At 43.4% G+C, this 23830-nt stretch overlaps 1 protein-coding gene across 1 annotated transcript in view; it reads right to left on the reverse strand.

Annotated features, from left to right (window-relative positions):
• Positions 1–22770, reverse strand: part of LMTK2 (lemur tyrosine kinase 2) — a 40245-nt gene extending 17475 nt beyond the window's left edge. The window contains exons 1-7 of the mRNA XM_050317784.1: positions 22764–22770; positions 22377–22574; positions 9914–10038; positions 8946–9090; positions 7113–7186; positions 6477–6595; positions 5682–5769 (exon numbers count right to left, since the gene is read on the reverse strand). Coding sequence (XP_050173741.1) covers positions 5682–5769; positions 6477–6595; positions 7113–7186; positions 8946–9090; positions 9914–10038; positions 22377–22574; positions 22764–22770 — 756 coding nt within the window. The remainder of the gene's footprint in view (positions 1–5681; positions 5770–6476; positions 6596–7112; positions 7187–8945; positions 9091–9913; positions 10039–22376; positions 22575–22763) is intronic.
• Between the last annotated feature and the right edge of the window lie 1060 nt (positions 22771–23830).

Genomic DNA, 23830 nt, shown 5'->3' on the forward strand with positions numbered 1-23830 from the left:
CCCTTTATCCTGTTTTTAGCTAGAAATTAGGTTAACATTCATGTATTTGCATCCTACAGAATTACATTTTTTAAAATGTTTCCCAGAAGATCTTTCTGACTTACAACTGCCACTTCACCCTGGCTCAGGTTTATATGGATAAACATTTCTATAGAAAACACAGACCCCCCTGTTTCCATCGGGCCAGAGCAGAGCTCCAAACAACCAGGGAAGGAACAGCGTTCGTAACACACTCGGCTTCCCAGCAGGAATACGAGCCCAAGGAATACAAGCACGGAGCTGACTGTAGGTGGCAGCAGGAGCCTGGAGAAAGACCAACTCTCCCAAATTGTCATTCATTAAAACAGCAACTCCTTGCTTAGGGCTTGTCCCAGGTGGATTAAGTTCCTAGGATGCCTGGAGCGCACCGAGGAATTACTTTTTAAATTTTAAATGCACTAGTAACAGCAGTGCTGTGTGACATCCCTCATTTAGTAAATTATTCATGCAGGTACTTATTTTTGTAGGAAAACCAACTTTTATTAAATCCAGCACCTTGAAGCACACTGGTGCTATGTTCCCATTCTATTCTAATTAAAGCTACAATCAAGGTTAAAAATATAAACCAGGTATTTTTAGTATTGCTTTAAAAGGACATTGCTTGTACCAAGCAATTGCCTGTTCCTTCAGGGAACTGAAGGAAGACTTTGGGAGCACCCAGGAGCAGCTCTCTGGTCATATGAAGTTATTAAAGGCTAAGCCAGGTTCTCCCTGTGGACCATGGATGGAGGATGAGGCACAACAGGCATGAGCTGAAACGTGGGAAGTTCAGAGTCGGTTTAAGGAAAGCTGTTTTCCACACAAGGACATGAGCAGAAGTGCAGGTTGCCCAGAGAGAAGGTGCAGCTTCCATGCTTGAATGTTCTCAGGATCCAAATGGATTAAACTCTGAGAAATGTAGTCTGACCTCAGGCTGACACTGCTTTGAGTAGGAAGCTGGAGTGGAGAATTATCCTGAATTATCCAGGGATGCTTCCCTACCTAAAAGCAGGCAGCAGCAACACAGCAATACTATCCCCACAGAGAGCCACAAAACGACCCCTTATTGACAGACTTTCCAATGCAGCAAACATCAAAGGTTATTTATATCTGAAAAAAATGCAGCTCTGCAAAATTCACTGCAGAGACATCTAAATATAAAAAGCTCAATAATCATGCTTGAGGAAGGTTCTACTTTCTCTTCAACTTTCTCTGCTACTCTGCCTTTTCCTTCCTCTCCTGGGACTCCACAAAGAACTGGATTTCACCTCTCCTCCCATCCTTCTTGGTTCAGTCAGGATCAGTTCAGCCACTTCAATCTTGCCATGCTTTTCCCCTGGGACAGCCAGAAGCTGGGGCATATCTACACAGGTACCTTTGGCACATTTTTGTTTGTGCAAATTCCATACTGGATTCACACAAACACCCAACACTGACATGGCTCTGACAGGACTTTTTAACCCAGAAGGCATTGATGATAACAGTTTTAAAAATGTAAAGAGATTACCACATTATGTCTACTGAACACTTGTTACCAAGTTGGAAAACTACCTGTCAAGTCACATAATATTGTGTGACCTTATTGTCCCTTTGGAAGTTCTTGGACAACTGAAATCACTCCCCCTGCACTGCTTTGCAGTGACAGTAACCCTGCAGTCACTCCATTAAAATGAAATCCATGAAACTGCTGGATGGGATAGAGCTCCTTGCCCACCAGAACCCTGCTTAGGCAAATATATGTTTAAGAAATATTAAACAGTGCTGAGAGCAGAGTCTTTGAACTCAGGCGTAATTTCTGAAGTTGTCCTGAATTGACAAGTTCCCCCTTCTTTTTGAACTACATCACTGATAAATCTATCTCCCTCATATCCATATTGACCATGATTATTAAACAGACTCATTGAACTCTTTGATGATGAAGTTTTCATTGCAAAGATTCTGTTTTGATTTGAAGACGTTTTCAAATGGCAGCAATTAAAAAAAAAAAAAAAAAAAAAGTCCAAATTAAAAGAAGAACCAACCACTGCAAGCTGGCACCTTCTCCTAACAGCAACATCCCTAAAGCAAGCTACAGAGCATTCCAGGCAAATCCTGCATCCTGCTGATCTCATCTGCTCAGGGAATTGCAGGACCTGAAGAATTTCTGTAAGGATTTGATAGGCAAATCGGCCTCACAGCTTACATGCAACTTCCACATTTGAATAACTTTCCTTTTCTCATAAATTATGTCAATCCATTAGAGGATTTGCTGTGCTGACAAAATGCTGGCCACACTGGGCTGAGTAATATATTACAGTTAATAAGGCAGCCACCACTATTTTTAACCTGGCATCATTCTACAATGTTTAACAGTGAACAGTTAACTATTCATAGCAGACTGCACCGACATACTGTGTCAACCAACATGGGGACAGGGGGTGTGAGACCTTTTCGAGCATTTCTTTTTGTATTTACTATTTTCTTAACCACTTTATCACAGGCAAAGGAAAATTAGGATTTCAAAGCTTAAATCACTTCTGTGCAACTGAGCTCTCCTGCTTCTTTCCCAGCTCTGCAAAGCAAGGGACACTTGGGTTACACCATAAAATAGGGTAAATGTTACCCAAAGCAGTCACTGGATACACAACCAGCAATCTTGTGTAACACAAATGTATCAGTACTTTCTGTGGCCAAGCAAACAAGTCAGCCAGCCTGCCTGACATTCAGCACTGCCACCCTGACAGCTCTGCTGTCTCTGCACTGGTTTCCAGTGCCTCTGACCAAGCCCTTTCAATGCCAAGGAGCCTGGGAACTGATAATCCAACAGGGCTGCCTGAGCAGCCAAGGCAAGGTCAACTGGCCCTAAAAAGGTTACAAGTCCAAGGGAGCGAAGTAGCAAAAGGGGTGCACGCTGTGACAGGCTCTGAGTTTGAAGGAGTGAGAATAAAACAACCACTGTACCCTCCAGCCCCTGCTGATCAGCAGAACAGACACACTTTTCACTACTTTACATGCCAAATTTCCAAAATGAGGTCGGTGTTGCCCAAAAGGCCTCAGAAGAACTGGTCACCTGGAGATGGTTCATTTCCTACCCAACATAGTTGACACATTTGACACCTTTTTTTCACAATTCCCAATTCTTAATCACATAAGTCTGAGGGATTAGAGCAAGTTTACTCTGTTGTACATGCACAGACAGCACCAGTAACAAGGCAAAGGGCTTTAGCACAGCATTGCACCAGAGGACCACGTTGGTTGTTCCCACACAAAGTCACCACAGACACTGGAACCCTCAGTTAACCCCTTCAGCTGCCCCTGGGGCCTTTCTGCTGCAGAATCACTCTTGCATGTTTTGGAAGCACCTCCATACACCAGAACTCACCCAATTTAAGGGGAAAAAAAAGTACAAAAGGAGCTAGCAGCTTTTGAGATCACTTACTACTAAAAGTCTGAAGAATCCAAATAATGGCCATTCCAGCCACAGTGATAAAAAGCCTCCTAAAAAACCTGTCAACTAAAAAAAGCTGTTTAGCCAACACCTTCTATTCCAAATGGTGCTGTCCTGCTTCTTTCTTCTCTGCGTCTTCTCTCCCCTTACTCCAAAATTACCAGTCCCTATGTGTTTGTGTGCACACATTAGGTCTAGGAGATACTCAATCAAGAAGTCTTTAAGTGAGCCTTTAACATGAATGTTATGTTTAACTCAGTGTAATATATAATTTTCTGTAAACAAGTTTTAGTTCACTTGGAATAGAAATGAGCCCATTTATCTTCCATTCCAAAGAAATTACCTAACTACACTCAAATTTATAAAACTACCACTTTAACTGTCAAGCTTACTGCCCCCAGTTAAAGTGAAAATCTATTTTATCCCCTTAAGTAAAATCCTTTCCAGATTACTCTGCAGGATCATGACAACTTCTGGCATAAATAATCAGGCATCAAACAAGGATATTACTTTCTCCTGTATACCTAAAGTAGGGCAATCTTCAAAAGTTACTCCATCTTTAAATTTAAAGCTGGTTTAATTTGTGTAACTATTTGAAAACATGGCAGCAATGAAATTTTATCTGGATCTGTATCTGATGGACTCCATAAAATGCAATTCTCTTTCAAGGGTCCTTTTAAAGAAACTCCAATTTGAATAGCAGGTTTAAAAACCAGTAAGTATTCAATTTCTACATATTGAAAGACTATAAAAAACTCTTATCTGTTAACCTTAGGCACCAAGTTTTTAATTGTTAGCAAAACTGGAACATTTCACTTTGATCAGTTACTTAAAAAGTCCAGGCATTTCTTCCATTTGAAAAAGAATGATTTTATCAGCACTTCTGTCTCATTAATTTACCACAGATAATGTGTTCGAGCAGAAGAGCAGCAATGAAAAAATATCGTTATTTAAGGTCACAGATTAATTGACGTTTCTCAAGAAAACTCAAGTTCATGTTAGCTCATTTAAATTGCTTGGGGCAACAGATGCAGCTGCAAGCAGATTTGTGCACCTGAGTTTAAAGGAAAATTCTGCAGTTGTAAAGCTGATAAAAAGGATTTTGCTGGATTTGATAAACGCAAACTACCTTCTTTCTGAAAGACTTGTTTCTTAATAACACTGTGCACTTTGGAGTTCAATTCTCCCTCGACATTCTCCAAGGAGCTCTGCTTCAGATGGTATCTGCACACCAAACTTCAGAGCAGCTTCTGAGCCAATGTTTAGTCAGACACCTGCACTTTGGGGTTTGTTTTCAGGAATGTGTTATGCTACAATAAAACAATTCAAGTCTTTCCAGACCATGGATCCAAATTGTTGTCTCTGCTGACTCTGGGCACAGTTCAAAGCTTCTGGGCATGCACAGCACCCCCTTCTCCCAGCATTCCCACCCATTCCAAGGGAATGCAGTGGCTGAGCAGGGCTTTGTGCTCTCCTTCCCATTGCAGTGACCACTGTGGCACTGAGGGCAGAGCAGCAAGCAGTGACAACGCCCCTCAGTGTGTGCCCAGCTTTTCTTACAGTGCCCAGGAAGCAGAAGGCAGTTGCTTGGGGGGTGGAAGGGGGGTGGGAAAGGAAATAAAAGCATAAGGAAATAGGGAAAAAAAGAAAAAGGGTCAGGAAGAGAATGAACACAAACTGAGAATTCTAGCTATTGGAATGCATATGGCTAATTCCAGAAGTGAGCCCACCACTGCATTTTAGCCCAAAGCTGCACAGCATGGGTAAAATTTGGGCACTCTGGAGGTGGGGGAGGAGGCAGAAGGAGGGAAATTCTTCAATTTTCCTCAATTAACATTCTCATATAAATGGTAATAAAAGTACATTAAGGTTGCCCAGACAGCAAATATAATTTAGGATGTGATGTTGGCATGTGCATGTGACAGACATCCTCTGCCCTTCAAGCTCCCTCTTGAAGGCAGACTGAAGGAGACCAGTAATTCCTTTATCAAAGAAAGAACAACTATTTCCCTCTTCAGAACATTCCAAAAGCATCCAGAAAGCCCATGATGAATTGAAAAGAGTACAAACCAAAAATTATAACTGTGCTGTCTCTAAACAAAAGCGTCTCCTGAAATTCTGGTTAATCAAAATTCTGGTAATCTGGCTAAGCAAAACAAGCATTTCACGAGCAAGGGCAGTAAACGCACCACAGACCACTTACATCAGTGGAAAAACTTTGTATAAGTGCACTTACCAAATCACAGAACTCGAAAACTAGGAGATAAGGAATGGCTTCCACACACTGCCCAATACACTGGAGAACATTTGGATGCTGAAGAATGCTGGAGTGAAAAAAATACAGTTAAAGCCAGGAAGATCACAGTATAACACAACACACTGAAATCCCCACCAGAAGTTGCAACACAGAACACTGAGGGGGGTGGCACAAACTACCCAAAGCCACAGATTCCACCTGCACCTTTGTACCTGTATCAACCTGCCTGTGCTGCTGCAGCACATCTGAGAGCAGCTGAACTGGGAGCATCCCAGAGCCACAGAAGCCAGCACTGCCACATGAAAGTCACCCATCCTCCCACCAGCCTTGGACCAAAAATAAAAGCATGCAACTGGTTCAGAAACTACACCAAGGTGTAGATCTGGCTAAAAGCCCAACCTTTCCTTAGCCAGGTTAGTTCCCAGCCAGATCAGTTACTTTCTCTAAATTGCTTCCCAACCACTTGTGCCAATGCAGCAGAACACAGGAAATGTCTTGTGGCAGCTGCCAACAACTTAAGCCTAAATGCAAATATAACCAGGGTGTAAGAAAGCACTAAGAACAGAATGATGACCACTCCACGACCACTCCCTTGCAGCACATTCAGGCAAGGTGATCTATGACCACACCTTCTGCTCACTTTGCACTGACCGCATCACTTTTTAAAGACAAGCATTTCAGTTCTAAGGGAGGGCAAGTGGGGACATCAATACTGAACAAAAGCAATGTCCCTGATCCATCTGCAGCAGTAGGAAGCTGTGAAACATCACTTACTAATATGGTTCTCCATTCCTTAAAAACTGCTCTTGCTCCTTGGGACCTGCACTTGCCTTCAACTCCTTCACTATTACCCTTGCTACACTGGTGCCTGTGTAGATCTCTCCAAGGAGAACCTGAAAAAAAGATACCATTGTGTCTTTAATCAGAGGGGAAAAAGTACTCAGAGTGTTCCTGCAAATTAAAACAAGAACTAAAAACACACTGTAAGACTTGCTGGTCTTTTTATTTTTTGCAAAGGCAAGCAGAGCTTTGATAATTAAACATCCATGATTAATAAATCTTGACAACTGATCTGTACGTCAACTTTCAGAAAACAAGTTTTCTAGTGAAGATCACTTATTTACTTAAAAGAGTTTCCTAGAAAGACTTGGTAATAAGAAGAACGTAACAATTCAAAGCAATGGAAGTGAAATGTCTGCCTAGTAGCTCTACTAAGAATCAACATGTTGAAAATTTAAGAAGCATTTATTAGTGTTGTGATTACAGCTAAAAATTGAATGCAAAGAAATATCTCATTTCAAGTTGAGGGTTTTTTATGCTATTACTTTTTTCCTTGAGTACCATTTTGAAGTGAATACTCAGCTAGGAGTAAAGACTCAATCTGTGCAACATTAAAAGATAACTCCTCACCTTTCCAAACCAGCCATTTCCAATTTCCTGGATGTAGTTTAGACTCTGACGTGCAACTTGAGACTTTGATCCATCTGTCACACAACGAAACAAAGGTAACAGGTATCAAACCACCTGCATGGCCAAAGTCATCAGCTGCTGAGGGAATAAAGCAACCCCTCCAAGAGCCATTCCCAGCTGGCTGCACACACTCAGCCCAAGCCCACGGCAGACATACAGAAAGTATGAAGGTAATGCTGTGAAAACAGCACCCAAGTGAAACACTTCTCAAATCCAGGTTCTCAACTCTACTAAAAAAATAGAAAAAAACAACCCTACAAAACAAGAGTGATTGTCCTGATGAAACGTGAACTTTGAATTTACCACGTTCAGTAAGAAAGCAAAAAGGCTAAAGTTCTACCTCCAGTATAGAAGTGTATCATAGCCTGGAGCTGGGTAGAGCAACCAACCTGCTTACACAAATTTCCTATGTAAATAAAATAGAAAACCCAAGCTAAAACTTACCGTCTAAAACTCACATCTTAACATTTATTAGTTACCTGGAGTTACCATTTTAAGAGAAAAGGTTCAACTGCTTTATTCTTCAGCCCAACTGCCCTACTTGTAGCTGCCATCTGGAAGGAGGACATTTTTCAACTAAAAATACTTCATGGAAAGAGCCCAGGGAGGGAAAGGGTAGAAAAGAAGCCCCAGATCTTGGCAGAGGATGGGCAGCAGCAATGGCAGACCCCACACTACAGGAAAGTTCCAGCAGTGTTCACCCCCCTGCTGCCCAACTGCTTAGGAACACTAATTATGTTAACAAAAACTCACCATCATTACTACTTATCTGAGAATTCTAGCCCTCAATTTTATTCCCATAAACCCCATTTACAGCAGGATCATTTTACTGGAATGTTTAATCCACTATCAATGTGCTTCTAAGCACAGAGAAGGCCCCAGCAGTACATTTTTAACTCAACTCAGGCACACTGCCTTACTTCTGGCAAAACACTTGGAGTGGCAGTATCATTTTAACAATTATGGCAACACAGAAGAGCTGATGTGAAGTTCTTCACAGATAATTTTTCCCAGCTCTTTAAAACACTGAGGGAGTACCATGTCATTTGTATTAAGGCACACTGACAGCTCCTTGAAATTTGTACAGAAATTTTACTAGAAGCTTCCCTGAACATCCAGTGATCAAGCAACAAGAAAGAGATGTAAAATCATGTGCAATAACATAATATGAGAACAACCATTTTGGGCTAAAGTGTGTCTATAATACTCTAAGACACTTAAGTTTCCTTTTACAAAAATGGTATTATAAAGAATACATTTGAAAAACCCTTCCACACAGGGAAATGAAATCTAATGCTCTACCTTACCAAGATTGCATTTATAGCACAAATAGTCTACAGTGACACTCAAAGTGATGCAGCTGAACAGCAGCACTGCTGTCCAGCTAAGGGAGTCACTCTTGTTTCCATTTAAGGGCAGTGACTAAAATCCAACCACAACTTAGCCCCAAAGAAAACCACTAAAGAGCAGAAGTCACTGATGTCCCAGGGTACTTTAAACCCTTCAGGTATACACAAATATAATGACAGTAATCTACAGAGGGTTTTTAAAGGGAGTTTCATTCTCTTAAACTACCTCACATGGCACCTGCCACAGGTTAACACCTTAGCAGCAGCATTTAACATTTAACTATACCCCACAAAACTATTGGCTCAGTTTATGCAAGCTTGTAACTAATTACTTGTTACAGTAAGGTCAAACACAATCAGCCAAGCTTCATTCTTGACACTGAATACGCCTCCTTTTGTTTGGCCATCAAACCCAGTATTTTACCTGTGCGAGACGGGAACTGGGAGGGAGTTGGTAAAGCAATACTGGGAACTGAAAGGGTAAACACTTCAGCTGGAGACTGAACAGATGGAGTATCTTCTGCTGGAGGTGTAAAATCTATTTCATCATCAAAGTTATCTTCGAATTCCTAAATAAAAAATGTCTTAGTAAACAAGCTGATCTTCGTCCTAAAATTAGCACAAATACATTTCTTTCAGTTTGAATGAGCAGTGCTAAGGAGGCTTAGCTGTTTTCCAAGGACAGGGACAGAGATTTAGTTTTCTATTCCTTATTTCCCATTTATTGCTGATTTAAAGAGATCAAAGTATCACATACTGCTTTTAATACAAACGAGGTTTAAGGGTTTTTTCCTTGGTTGGGTTTTCGTGGGTTTGTTTTTTGCTTTGTTTTGTTGTTAGTTCAAATGCCAACCCTGGCTCTGAATGAATTACCATGAACTGCTGAGGACAAAGATTCTCCACTTAAAAACGAGAGCAAAACTCAATTTTAGGAACACTGATAGCTGATGTTCCAAAAGTAACTGTTCTCAAATGATACCGATTTCTCAAGAGTTTTGCTACAGTGGATCTGCATCTCCAGTATTCTTATTCAACAGGAGTGTCTTAAACCCCGTCAGGAGACTCAGAACAACAAAAGAAAACAGAGAAAAGCAACAAAAAGGTTCTTTACAGCAAAATTGTCTCAAGGGTATAACCTTTCCTTCTGATCTTCATGTTTAGTTACGATGTTGAAAAGGTATCAAAGACCCTTGAGCAGCAGGGACCAATTAATTAAAATAACTGGTTGCATCAAGACTTCAGAGCCCACAGAAACAGTCACTGGCTGTTTCAGAAGAGAGACACTCAAGTATCAATAACTGCAGGGTATCAGCACAAATATCCAGGTATCCTGGAGATGAGGATGCAGCCAAGAGTGCCCCTTGTACCCACACTGGTACCTTCAGTGCTTACCTTGAAATCTATCTCAGGGTCTTTGCAGCAGGAGACACAGTTGGCCAGCAGGATGACCAGGACGACCAGGACACACAGAGACACGACCACAAAGGTGGAGGGAACTTCAGCTGCAGCTCCTTCTCCTAGAAATGACAATGGATGCAGGATTCTGGAAACATGCTCGGCATTTTAAGAAGTTCCTTGCAAATGTATTATCCACCTGCATTGATTTAAGGGATGGGAGTCTGAACGTTTCACTCTGTGGACGGGATGGAACGTGAGGAGACTCGACAGAAAGGACAAATCTGTCTGTGCCCTCCCGCCTTCCTGCACCACTCTGGACTTACCTGATCCCACCCAAGATCATTTACAGATGCTGGTGATGAACAGCAATAGTCCCAAGCCTTGGGATGCTGTTTAAGTCAATAAATTAATACAGAAAGCCAATCACAGATATTGGAAATCTGGTCTTTTTGAAGACACCTCCCACGAGCTCAAACCCTTGAGCTAAGGGAAGAGGCAGCCAGAGGAAATCAATCCTCACTTCAACTGGGCACAAATTTCAAGTATGTGGCTCTAAGGCAGCCTCTCTCTCTCAGTAAGTGCATTTGTGACAGTCTCCCAAACACACAAGCTGCTCTCACACGTGCAATGGATCTGACCAGCTCCACCCCAGCTTCTATTTCCTGTGATTCCCACGTGATTTGTCTCCATTTCAAGCATTTTGGACTCCTAACCATTTTGCAAAACACACTTCCAAATAATTCCCCAAAATTCATAAATAAACATTCTACAACACATTTTCCACGACAAGTCAGGTTATTACTCACCCAGGATCAAAAGCCTCGAATGGTATTTTATAAAAATCTTAAATTAAACTTGTTTTCATGCCTGTTTTCATCCTCAGTAGAGAACAAAGACATGTGTGCTCTGGTCTCCTAGGGAACTACATCTTGAGGGGTTGTTGTTTTCTTTTCAAACTATGGGGACTGGAAGAGCAGTTGGACCAAATCTGATATCTAGATATTACATCACTGGTAAAGTTTAGCAATGTCAGGTGAATTGGACTAACTGGATTTTATGAGAACGTCTGAGTATCAATGGGAATGTCTGCCAACAGAACATGAGTGTGAATGAAGCCTTGAAAATAAGAAAACCAGAAGCTGATCACTACTTAAGGGACACACAACTACCTCTTAAACCTTCAAAAAATTACAAAAATTAAGAGATTTCCAGAAAAAGCTAGAACTTATCATCTCACCAAATATTTATTTATTTTAATTCTAGGTAAAGAGCAAACTGCCATAACCATAATCCTGCTTTAAAGCCTGTTAGCAGAAGATCCCTTATTTCCTGAGCAATTAAGAATATTATCTACACAACAAATAAAAGTTAACCAAAAAAGGAAGGTTTTCAAACAAGGGATTTGGTTTCCACAACAGCTCTGGCATTCACACCTCATTAGAGAACATGAACGCTCCATCTGCAGATATTAAGCACTGTCCAAATGCAGATCAACCACGGTGTGAGGCCACTCATCACCTTTTAGTCATAATTCTGAAGAGAATCAAAAAAACCCCTCTCGATAGAACAATTTATATTAATTTAAACCAAGTCTTCTACATAACACTCGGGTATTTTTCCATTCCTAAGCATCAAAAAGAAAAAAGGGGAAGGTAACAGCTGATTTGTGTTTACTCCCTCCAGATGTTTGTTGACCTGCCTGAGGAGACTGAAAATTACCTGAACCACAAATATAAGCATTTTGTGCAGTCATTAGCTAATTACTGTAACAAACACACACCTGGGTAACACAGCTGTAGATAAATTTAAGAGATCTCTTTGAACTTCTAATTGAAACCAAATAACAAAAGGTAGTTTTACAACCAAAAAAAAAGGTAAATATTTATCTTACCAGTTATTACAAATTAAAATTATTATTTTGAAGTCGTTTTTTTCCAAGCCCATCCCACTCAATTTCCAAACAACTTCCTCACCTTCACCACCAAGTTCACTGCAGTGAGAAGTGAACTCACCACAGACCATTTACCAACCCCCCCCCAGCAGTTCCCAGTTATCACAGCAAATCCAGCTGGCAGGATCGAAGCTCCTGGTGGCCTTACACAAGTTTTGTGGTTTATTTAACTCCAGGTGAGACGTCATGAGCACTAACAACCATTTCTTGCAGGTTAGATACACTCCACGTGTTTTCAGCTACTTTATGTTAAAAGTACAACAAAAACTGCGTATTTATCAAGCCTACCATCTAAGTGTTTAAGCAAGTTACATCATTCCCCTTTTATAATTCCCAGGGAAAGAAATTGTGAATTAGCAGTAATTAATTGGAGAAAGTAATGAATTTTATTATATAAAAACAAAGCAAAGATCACCTCTGAAAAGGCAGGTAACCATGAATGGTCTGTTAAGAAGATGGAAGTCATCTCAACTTCCAAAAGCACGGGGCAATTTTCACATACAAAGTTATAAAAAGATGCTTTAATACAAGAAAAATGCCAATTATCATGGGCAAGTTTCTGCAACAGTTACAGAACAACATTTCAGATGACTCACACAAGCAAGAGCTACTGACTAAGAATTACAGAATCCATCTCTGTTTAGAGAAACTTTGAAGTTTCTTACATAGTAATTAATAAGTCATATTTTTAATTTGCAGGGGTTTTTAAAAAACGAATGTAGAATTAAGTATAAAATTATGGCAACCTTTAACTGGGCTAAAATTTATTATAAGTGAAGCTATTTTAATAGCTTACATGAATACATAATCAGTGGCTCCCATCACTGAATAAGTATTGGAGCTGGTGTTTGACAAAGTGCTGAAAAATCTGCTGCAGTAGGACTTCTTTTGCATTTTTCAACTACTTCCATCCAATGATTAATTCACTGGAGCTTAATAAAAGGACTGGGAATTGAAAAGGTAAGAGACGATGCAGCATTTTATTTGTAAATTGTGGAAGTATGAAGGAATGACATCTATTTATTACAAAATCCTGACTGAGAAAAGCAACCAGCAAGAAATCCAGCCTAATAAATGCAGAGGACCATTTTATAGTCATCACAGAAGAGTTTGCTTTAATTAAAAAACCTCTTTAAAAAAACCTGGTAAATTTAATAAATTTTAATAGAGAGGTAGAAAACATCCAATAAAAACATCACTCAAAGGCCCAGCTGAGGCAGGAATTCAATGAACAGCGTTGAAGCAGATTGTCATTTCATAACCACTTCCACACTCAGGTCTCAATTTGAGCCCAGCACATGTGAAGGCAAACCCTGCACATGGCAGTGAGCACCCTCACTGAGGAAACGATGACGATGAGCTGTGCTGGCATTCCCAGGATCAAGTACAGACCTGAGAACACACACGTCAGGACGGATCACAACGTTTCAAAGGGTGGAAAATGTTATTTTCATACAAAGCATATTTCACAGCAACTTCTATAGGCCAGGATTCCCTACACCTTTCTAAGTTTCTCTCAAGCCTCCTTTCTTTGTAAGACAATTCACCGACTACCAAGTGCAGCCACTAAGCCAACACAAGTTCTTCCCTTGCTAGAACTGGTTTCCTTCTCCATCCGATTTCCCAGGCTGCCCACAATGCTCTCACATGTCCTGCACCTGTAACATCCTTTGCTGTCATTAATGAGGAGCAAGGAGCAGCCAACCAGCCCAGTGTTCCACCCGTGTTCACCTGCCAACCAACAGCCCCACGCAGGACAACACCAGATGAGGTGTAAGTGTGTCCAGGAGGGACCCTGGGCTCACCCTTCTCCTGCTCCCACATTATAAGAGACCATGATGCTTCAACTCTTCACTCTCTCAAATTTGCTTCAATCTGATTAATCATATTATTAAGGTCTCAACCTTCAGGACACTCTGCTAAAACATGCATGACACCACCCACTTCTAAGCCTGGGGAAAAGGCAAAGTAAATGTACAGACAACCCTGAGTACATAATAGAAGACATTCCTGAGTGCACTAATAAAAGATATTCACTACTGTGATAAAGGCAGTGCAAGGCCCAGATAAATTAAGCATTATTAGGGCACACTGAACTTCAAGGGAGCATCTCATTTGAAGCTTTCAGCACAGTAGTTGCTATGCAACAACAGTCCCACTGCATAAGCAAGAGCCGCTTTCCTTTGGAGAGCAGCTCCATAACTGGCACTAAGAGCTACAACTATTTCCAGCACAAATCCTGCATGACAGCACTCACTTAAACTGTCTCTTGGACACACTCAAATTATATGATCATGAACTAAGATGCTACTTTATGACACCAAGTCATAACAGAGCAGTCTTTAAAATTCTAATAAATGACGAAATCGAATTCCCCTCCACAGCTACATCCACAGTACCTTCCATGAACATGGTCAGTTTATTTACTCTGTTTTAAAATAACCAGATTTAAAAGTGTAATATCACCCTAATTTATAGTGGGTCTGATAAACATGATTTTAAAAGCTATCCCAACTTTCCTAAATAATGCTGTCATTAACTGCCAGCAATTAAGTGGGAAAGGGTTATCAACTCCTACCCAGTTCTTCACAAGTCGGATTCAGATCATTATCTTTCCCTCATAAAGAGTTTCTCCTGCATTTATTTACTCCCTGAAATCTTCAGATGTTTGCTTACTAATAAGCACAAAAGCAATACAGACACAACCAGGCCTATAAATTCCGGTGGCCTGCAGGTAACAGGTAGAACACTAAAGCAAGAGCCTCTTCGGAACAATTTTAGACACAGCACTTGTGTAATGCCTGATTTGTATCACAAGGTAAAGCCCAACAGACATTGCAACTCCTCCATTTCACAACCAAAAACCCCCCCAAACTCAGAAGCACATTCCATTCGTTACTCCATTCCTGTAATCTCGTTTTATCATCATTTTTGAAAATAAGTTCCAGCAGAAATGTGTGCAGCACCAGCATTCAGCTTGTGAAATGCTGTATTACAACAGGCTTTAAAATACTCCATCAGAAGGGCATTCCAACCACCAACCTTCAGCTGAGACACAACACAAGCAAACAAGAATTTAACACCAGTTTTGAAGGAGTCGTTTGCACTTCAGACATTCTTTTGAAAATAAAATGAAGAGAATTTTAGTATGAGAGAAATACTCCAAATTCCAATCAGCCCTTTGATTGGAATGACCATTAGCAGTCCTACAAGAAGAAACATTCCCAAGATCTCAGATGACTTTCATTGATTGGATGTCCTCACCACAATGGCAGCACCTCAGTGACATCTAAAACCTTTTCCAAATGCCCAAAGTATTTCAAGCAGAGACTGGAAATGTTCCTCCACTGAGCAAATCCCTAACAACAGACACACAACACTCCCTAAGGAACTTTCAGATTTCACAGTTTACAACAATAACCAGGAACAAACAATTGAAAATGTTATTAATTGAAGAGTTTTTTCAAAAGTCTATCCCATTGTGACATTATTCCTACCCTTACATTGGATAATGCAAAGTCTGCATGACTAACAGAAGTAACACTCAATACTATACATCTTTATCCAAAATCAGGTGATAAAGTGTTTTTGGATATTTTCCCTTCTATAGAAAATCCTAATTCCTAGATATACTCTCAAGAAAAAAAAAAAAACATCTCTTAAGGACTTAAAGCTACAGCTGTCCAAGTTACTTGTGCATAACTGTATTTACCCTTCCTGAAAACAAGCAGCAGTAATTAACCTCTTTGCAATAAATCTATTTTCTGCCTAAATCTGAATTGTGTCACATGGCCTGAATCAAAGTCTCCCACTTCAAAAGGTGTAAGTAAGATGACAAGACTTTTCAGCGGCAGTGTGGGAAAAAATAATCAAAAGTCACATCCAAGTTAACGAGTTCCCATGTTCTGCTAGACAGAAATTGAAACATTTCATCCCTCGATTCAACTTTTTCATCCCAGCCTTATCTAGAACTCAGTGAGTCCCCCACGGGGCAGGTGGGTGGGATGAAAGGCCAATGCATGTGCACAGACAATTGTTCTGAAAAACCAACAGCTCTTCTTTACAGCAGTTATTTAATCATCACAAGGGAAGGGAATGAAGACAGTGAAGGGGCCATTTCATACAGAGTTTTTTCCCCATGAAATGATGAAAAAAAAAATCTTCTGACACATTCCTCCAACCCACCTTGAGTTCTGGATATAGTTCTACAGCTTCAAAAGGCAGCTTCACAGTTCAACTTATTTTGTGGATACATGACCCTGAAATAATTACTGTCCTGTGCAATAAATTACAGTATTTTAAAGAAATCTTAGCTACTCCATATCACAACTGGACATGTAACTCTGTCAATTGGCTCATTATCTCAGCCCTCCCTTTTGCCCTTAAGAAGAACAGAAGTCCATCCTGCAATCTAAGCCAACACTTTCCCAAACTGTTTTATCCCATGTACCCCTTCAATGTTTTTACAGGGTGTTTCCAAGGAGTTTCTGCAGCTGCTTAAATGCACTCTGAACACAGGGGTGACGACGACAGCCAGGGCAGTGCTGGACTCTGGGGCAGCTCAGCAGCTCACATCAACATCACCCTCATCCTCAACATCCTTGTCCTGGCCCCAGGGTCGGCTGGACAGTCAGGAAGCAGCAAAACTGTCAGCTGGGTAAGTTTTACATTACTGACCTTATTTTATTATCCCCCAAGTCTTCCCAGTAATGTCAGAGAATTACTCACACAACAGCACTCTGCTCAATTTTAATAAGGACTAAATATAGGCCGGTACTTCAAGTGTTTACAGAGCGAGATCTGTTTGAAGTTTCAGTGTTAGAATCTCATGTTTGCACAAAGGCATCTTTAGACAAGGTAAAAAATACCCATGTTAAATAATTATGTGCCTTATGCCTTCATGGCAGTGTTTCTGGATAATCTGGGTAGCATTATTGTCTTGCAACCCCATCACTGATTCATGTGTATATATATATATATTTGCACACAAAATTCTGCTGAGCATACTTTATTCCACACTGCTAGATGTTGGGTTTGCAATTATTTTCTGCTCAAGTACAGTATTTTTTCATCTGCTGTACCATTTCTCCAGCAGTGAAGCACAGGAGTTGTGGATTATTTTTTTTATTTTTTTTTTTACACAGGGTAGACCACAATAATTTGAAGCAGCATGAGAAGATCACACATCATGGTATCTCAAACCACCAGAAACAGATCCTGTTGTTTGGGTTTCCGTGCTGCAGGTAATTCTTTCTGCTACCATCTGACATCAGTACAACCTATTAAGATACACTGGTTTTGAAGAGATTAATTTCAGTTCACATGAAAGGAATCCACACACGCAGATTTCACGTGACGGGATTTTCTGGAATCTTGATTTTATCTTTCCAACTCTAACATACAGCTGGGTTAAGAAATGCAGGAAAGAAAGAAAGCAGCAGCATTTTGCTAAAAGAGCTTATTCAGCTCCATTTCTCATCCCTATTCACAGCTAAAGGATCCCTTGGAAGAACAGGCCAGAGAGTGAATGACTGATTTCGGAGAACTGGATCTGCTTTATAGGCTGGAAGCTTAAAAGTCAACACTCAAAAATCTACTGTTAACATTTTCTACACCTCTTTCCTACCAAAGAAGTCTTGATGCAAGGACAGTCCCAAAGAGTCCTGTCACTGATCAGTCACTACAGTGACGTTTTCTTACCACCAAGGAGGTTTTTGTGAGTGTAGAACCGTTGGACAAGGTGTTACTTATTGTACCAGCATTTCAGATTGGAAATCCCTCAGAAGACAATTCCCTGACATAACAAGCTTCACACCATCCCCTTGCCTGAGCTCTCTGGGGTACAACAAACAGCCTGCTGTGGGCTGTGCCCAGAGCACACGTGCAGGCTGACAGGCTGTCCTGACACACTTGGGACATTTCTGATTATAAGAGTCCACAAAATGTTTCGAGTATCTAAACGTTGCTCAAGACCTTTTGTAACTGCATTACAGTGAAAACAAAGAGCTCACAGAGAGTAAGAAAAGCATGGAAGGCATTGCAAATTGTATCCAGAACTGTATCAAACTGCAGTACCAGATGCACAGACCAAACAGAAAGGCAGACCCAAAATACAATCCAAGGGAGACTCCAGCACTCCCTGTGCTGCCCTTCTGCTGCAGAACTGCTGCCTCAGGACTGAAACAGGACTGATTTTCACAGCTCTGGTATTACACTGACTGAGGGTCTCTTTATCCTGCACAGCTGAAACACACATGGATAGAGACTGAAACCAGACCATAGCAAATGTCCAGAAAAACCACTCCCAAGCAAATCTGCCTATCCAGATTGCTGGATCTCACTATGGAACACAAACTTCTCTTTTTTTTTTTTTATACAGGGCATAACCAGCATCTGCTAATGGGCCCTTTCAAGCCATTAGGCACCTGATGCTGTGACAACAAACCTTTAGACTGGCCCTGATCAGCACTATCTTAATGTGCTGCAGTGGTATCTGAGGAATGATTAAATACACCCAAGCGTTCAAGACATGAGAAACAACTTCAGAAAGCGACCCCCTCCTTTGAGGACTGCTTTAGTTGTAGTGAAGTCCAGACACTTCACAGCCACAGGCAGAGAGAGCAAACCAAGCCTGTGAACAAAGCCTGGAGTGGAACATCCCTGCAGGGCTAAGGCAGGGGTGGCTTCTTACCTCAAACTCACAGATAGAAACAAAAGATAAAAGGCACCTTCCCAGCTCTGGCTCCACAATTATGAGGTGCCTGGGACACAAGCTAGAAAAAGAAATACAGGGAGAAGCAAATGAGCCCAGTGCTTGAAAGGGGGAAGAAGGACAGGCCACTCCCAAGAAACACAGACCACAATCAAACCCCATCTTTCTTGTCAAGATTTTTCTTAACTTCAAGTGATCCAAGTCACTGACTTGCATATACTTAGAAAATCAGCTTTTCTTGTTGTGTGCAAGCATCACAGACATTCTACACTGTCCCAAACCACAGGCCAGAACTGCAATTGGCTCCAGTCTGACAGAATGCCAAGTGAAGCATCGAGCCAAAGCAACTCAAAAGCAACAATTTTCCCAGGAGTATTTATGTGCTACAGAACTCATTCTAACAAATAATAATAATTAAAAAAAAGTGACTTAATCTCAAAGTGTGAACAGTGGTCAGCTGACTACACCAGATACAGCTGCACGAACACCTAGATACTTCAGATTGAAGTCTCTGCATCAAACTGCATCCAAGCATCTTTTCCCAGATTCTACACAACCAAGTCCATCAGCAGTGACTCCCTGCTATGACATCCAACTGGGCCCTTGAGTCCCAAACCTGAGGTTCTCAGGAAGAAATCATGTCAGCACCAAGTCCAGCTGCTCAGTTCAGCTGAACAGAAACCATACTTCCTTGCAAGTGTGAAGCTGAACACACCTGTCAGAAATGCTGCCACCTATTCAAGTTTTACAGGATAATAAAAGTATTTCTGAGTCTCTGCTACTTTGTATTTGCAAAAAGCTTCACAGAGCACAGAGATGATGAAAACACTTTGCCTGGTATTACACACCCCCCCTCGATTCAGATGCTCAGCTTTCTTGGAGAAGCAGCCGAATTAAGGTCAAGTATGGAAATCCAAGTCAGGAGAACTGAGAGCCTGAATGTAAATGCAAAGCTTTAGCACAGTAAAGCAGCCCTGGCAGTTTGTGATGCACTATGTTTGGCTGCTAAATCCTGCTGCAGAAGAGCAGTGCCCCAATGCCCTCACCTCAGCCACACAGCACGAGCAGTGCAGGTCACCTGAGCCTGATGCATTGGGGTCAAGTCACCAACACTCCTCATGCTCAGGACAACTCTGGCACTTCAGTCTGCAAACACCTTCCCAGCACGCCTGCCCCAGCTCTCACCTCCAGAAGAAAGTGAAACCTTAAATTCAGGACTATCACAGGACGTATCAGTATCCTTTTCCACTCACTGAATAAATTAAATCTAAGTTGGCCAAAGTATTTTCAGCCAGGTGCATCTTCAGTATCTTGGGTTTTGTATTTGCTGCAATAACTGCTATGAACCCTACAAAGTTAAAGCCTGATTTCCTTTTCCTCCTCTCCTTTTTATTGGATAAAAAAACCCCTGCTAATTAGTTTAGAACTATACTATCAAAAATGCAAGAGGAACATAGAACACATCATCAGTGCATGCCTTCATCTGCAAACACCACAAAGCCACACGTGAACAGTGGCACCGTTCATCCTCATCGAGGCCCTGGGAACCAGACAGTTCCCCAGCCTGGCAACCTTCCACAGCACTTCCACAAATTGGAGCACTTTTGCACAAGGAATCCAGCCACTTTTGGCATTCCAGCTTCCTCCCCAGAAGAGGAGTTACATTCCATGAAATAGTCTGCAAAGTTCAGTACAACTACAGGCACCTCCCTCCTTTTTCTGTGGATATTTCTTCCTATAACAAGCTCGGGGTGACACACATAAAAAATGTTTCTCCATTGTCAAAGAAGCAACCATTCTTGTTAGGTGAAGAGCTGTGGGATCCTGAAATAATTCTGAAACCAGTTACTAACCATTTTATGAAAAGGCCATGACATTCTTCCCAAGTTTACAACTCCTATGGATCAGAGCAAGGGACTGCCAAGGCCCAGAGTGGAGCCCAGCACAGGCAGTCCCAACACAGGGAACCAAAGCAACCTGTCATGGGACAGGACAGGGACAGTCACAACGTGGCTGGATTGGTTTTGAACACAGCTCATGACTCAACCCTGCAAAATAAAGTCACAGGTTTGTCTTCAGACAGGCTGTAAAATTTGCCTGGAATGACAGAGAAGGTTCAAGACAAAAGTTTCGTTGTCATCCACTGGGAAGCAATTCCAAGGCAGAGGGAAAACCAAAGTCCTTGCAGCTTTCCAGGTGGTTCCTGCTACTGCTACAGGGAATGATGCAGGACACATTGCAGACTAAGAATCTGCTGCATGCAAACCACCTGCAACATTATTTCACTCAGGAGCAAATCTGCCCAGCACAAGTGATGCCAGTGAAACCAGAAAAGGTTCCCATAGGGGCCTTAAACCCTCAGTACTAAAGATCCACCCATAAAGGGATCCAGATACATTGTTTCTCACTATATGGGCAAAGATACAATATATGGGCACAGTAACTGTTTCATTTCCTGGAGTTCCCTGGGTTTTCCATGACAGGATTTGGACAGTTTGCTAAACTTCAAAAAAAAAAAAGAAAAAATGCAGAGAACACTTTGACATCTACCTTTAAATAGAAAAATTAATTACATTTCAGGAAAAGTAAGACCCCAAAAAAGGCAGAAAAGTGTGTGTGTGTCCCCCCCGAACTGATTCTGCTGTCTTACCTCACAGCCAAATGATGAGTTCATATTATCTGGACAAACCTCGAGTATTTCATAAATGAAAAAGCCTATAATTCAGTCTCAAAGGAAATACAGATTTCAGGGACAGTTTTCTCTTTTTCCTAAGTTTCCTTTTGTAGAAAGTAAGAAGGACCTCGAAGAAGACTGATGGAGGGAGGGATTTATGAACAATTCCGAAATGTTCCGGGAATTAAAAAAATAGGAAAGAGGCAGAGGTCCAAAAATAATGGAAGCAGGGGTTCCCCTCCCAGTTTTGATACTTTCTATGGAATAGCAGCCAAATTACCTAATCTCTGTGCTTCATATCTCTCCCTCCCCACTGCTGCTGCTCCTCCCTGAACATCTTGTGTATTCCAGCTGTACAGCTCCTCATGGCTACAAAGGCAATCTCAGCACACACTCAAACCAAGGCAAACCGAACAAAATTCAGCCTCAACACAAGGTTCTCTTGGCAAGTCCCAACGAAATACCGACAAAAAAATATGAATCAAACACTTAGTCGGTACCTGTGAGTCCCAATAAACCTCTGAGCAGCCACTCCTGCGACTGAGAGGACATATTGTTTAGTTTGTGCTTTTAAGGCAAACAGGAAAATAAGCAAGGCAAGAGAAGGAAGTTCGCGTTACCTAACGGACGAAAGAAATAAATATGAACTCATGACTATTTAGAGAGGCCGGGCCGGGGGGGGGGGGGAGAATCCGACTAATCTGACCGGAAAACAGGGAAGCGCCGTCTGCCCCGGAGAGCCTCCACCCAGGAACGGGAGTCCCGGTGATTCACAGGCGAAGACCAGGAAAAGAAAAGCCCCGCCGAGGTCTGCACGGGTGGGAACGGCAGCGCTGCAGGAGCACGGCTGGGCTGAGCACCCAGAGAGAGAGCCCGCCGCTCAGCCCCGGGGCTGCGAGCGACCCACAGCCCGGGAACATCGCTCCGTGCCGTGACCTACAGCGCGGGAGCCCCCTCCGCCCGCCGTGCCCTTCCCGACGCTCCGGCGGGGCCGTGCCCGCAGCCCGGGGAGGGAGGGAGGGAGAGCAGGAGGGAGGGCCGGGGGCCGCACACCCGCAGTGCCGCCGCTCCCGGGCCCCGCCGCGACACCGCCCCGAGCGCCGCTCCCCCCGCGCCTCACCTGCACCTGCCGGCGGCAGCGGAGCCGCCCGGCGCTCCCCGCCAGCAGCCCCAGCAGCAGCAGGACGGGCCCGAGCGGGGGTCGCGGTCCCGGGGCCCGAGGGCCGCCGCCCCCCCGCCGCCCGGCGGCCCCGCCGAGCCCCCCGCGCTGCCGCATAGCCCTCCGCTGCCGGCCCGAGGCCCGGCGCCGAACGAGGGGCTCGAGGTTCTCAGCGCCTCCGGGGAGCCCCCGCGGCAGCAGCGGCCGCCCCCCGGCCCCGCGGCATCGGCCCCGCCGCCGCTCCCCTCACAGAGCCCGAGCCCCGCCGGCCGCCGCCACCGCCGCCATCTTCCGGGCTACCTGGGCGCCAGGGGGCGGGGCGCGCCGCTGATTGACAGCTCGACGCACCAATCATCGCGCGACTCACGCTCGGGAGGCGGGATCAATGGCCGGGATGGGGCTAATCCGTGATTGACAGTCGCGACAGCCAATCGCTCTGCAGGGAGAGAGCTAGGGTGGAGGGAGGGTGCGGCTCGAGCGCGGCGGAGCGCGGATGCCAATCAAGCGCCGGGAGGGCGGGGCGTCGCTAGGATCGACGGCGCGCTCCGCCAATCGGCGAGCGAGGCGGGTGAAGGGGGCGGGGCTTGTTCGGTTTCGCGCGCGGTGCTCGCGGGCGAGACGGGAGTGGCGCCCCCTGGCGGCCGAACGGCCGCGGGGCAGGTCCGGGACTCCCGGACAGCCCAGCCTGGATCCATCGGGAATGAACCCCCCAGGGCACACCCCCGGCTGGATCCGTCGGGAATGAACCCCCCAGGGACACAGCCCAGGCTGGATCCATCGGGAATGAACCCCCCAGGGCACAGCCCAACCTGGATCTATCGGGATTGAACCCCCCAGGGACACAGCCCCGCCTGGATCCATCGGGATTGACCCCCCAGGGTACAGCCCCGCCTGGATCCATCGGGAATGAATCCCCCATGGCACATCCCCTCCCCTCATTCCCGGGCTGTTCCTGCTCCCCTGCAGGAGGATGGTGAGTCCCCGAGTTGGACACTGAGTCGGGCACACTTCCCTCCCCCTCCAGCCCGAGCGCTTCCAAGGCTGGAGGTGACCTTGTTCAATTATTGATACCAGCAGGATTCAGAAATAAAGATTATTCTGGTTCAGGTTTGTGATTCTGCTGAACTTTGAGTACACGAGAATGAGGTGTCAGCTCTGAGTAGCACAAGTGGAAGTGTTAATCCCCAGGAATCCGAGACTCTGTGCGGTGTGGAAATAGAGAAATACCACACGTCTAACCAACTAGATTTCCACTTTCCAAATAATTTAGCAAAAAGGCTAATTATGTCAAGATTATATAATGAACTTTGGGAGCACAGATTGTCCAGAGAAATGTACAATGAGTGGGCCCCTGGGAACTCGTGAAAGGAAAGTTTTGTGCTCACAGTAGTATTTGGAACATGATGTCCAGGAAG

This window comes from Myiozetetes cayanensis, unplaced genomic scaffold, assembly GCF_022539395.1.
Source record: "Myiozetetes cayanensis isolate MyiCay16 unplaced genomic scaffold, myiCay2020 scf20-37, whole genome shotgun sequence".
In the NCBI taxonomy this organism is placed as follows: domain Eukaryota; kingdom Metazoa; phylum Chordata; class Aves; order Passeriformes; family Tyrannidae; genus Myiozetetes; species Myiozetetes cayanensis.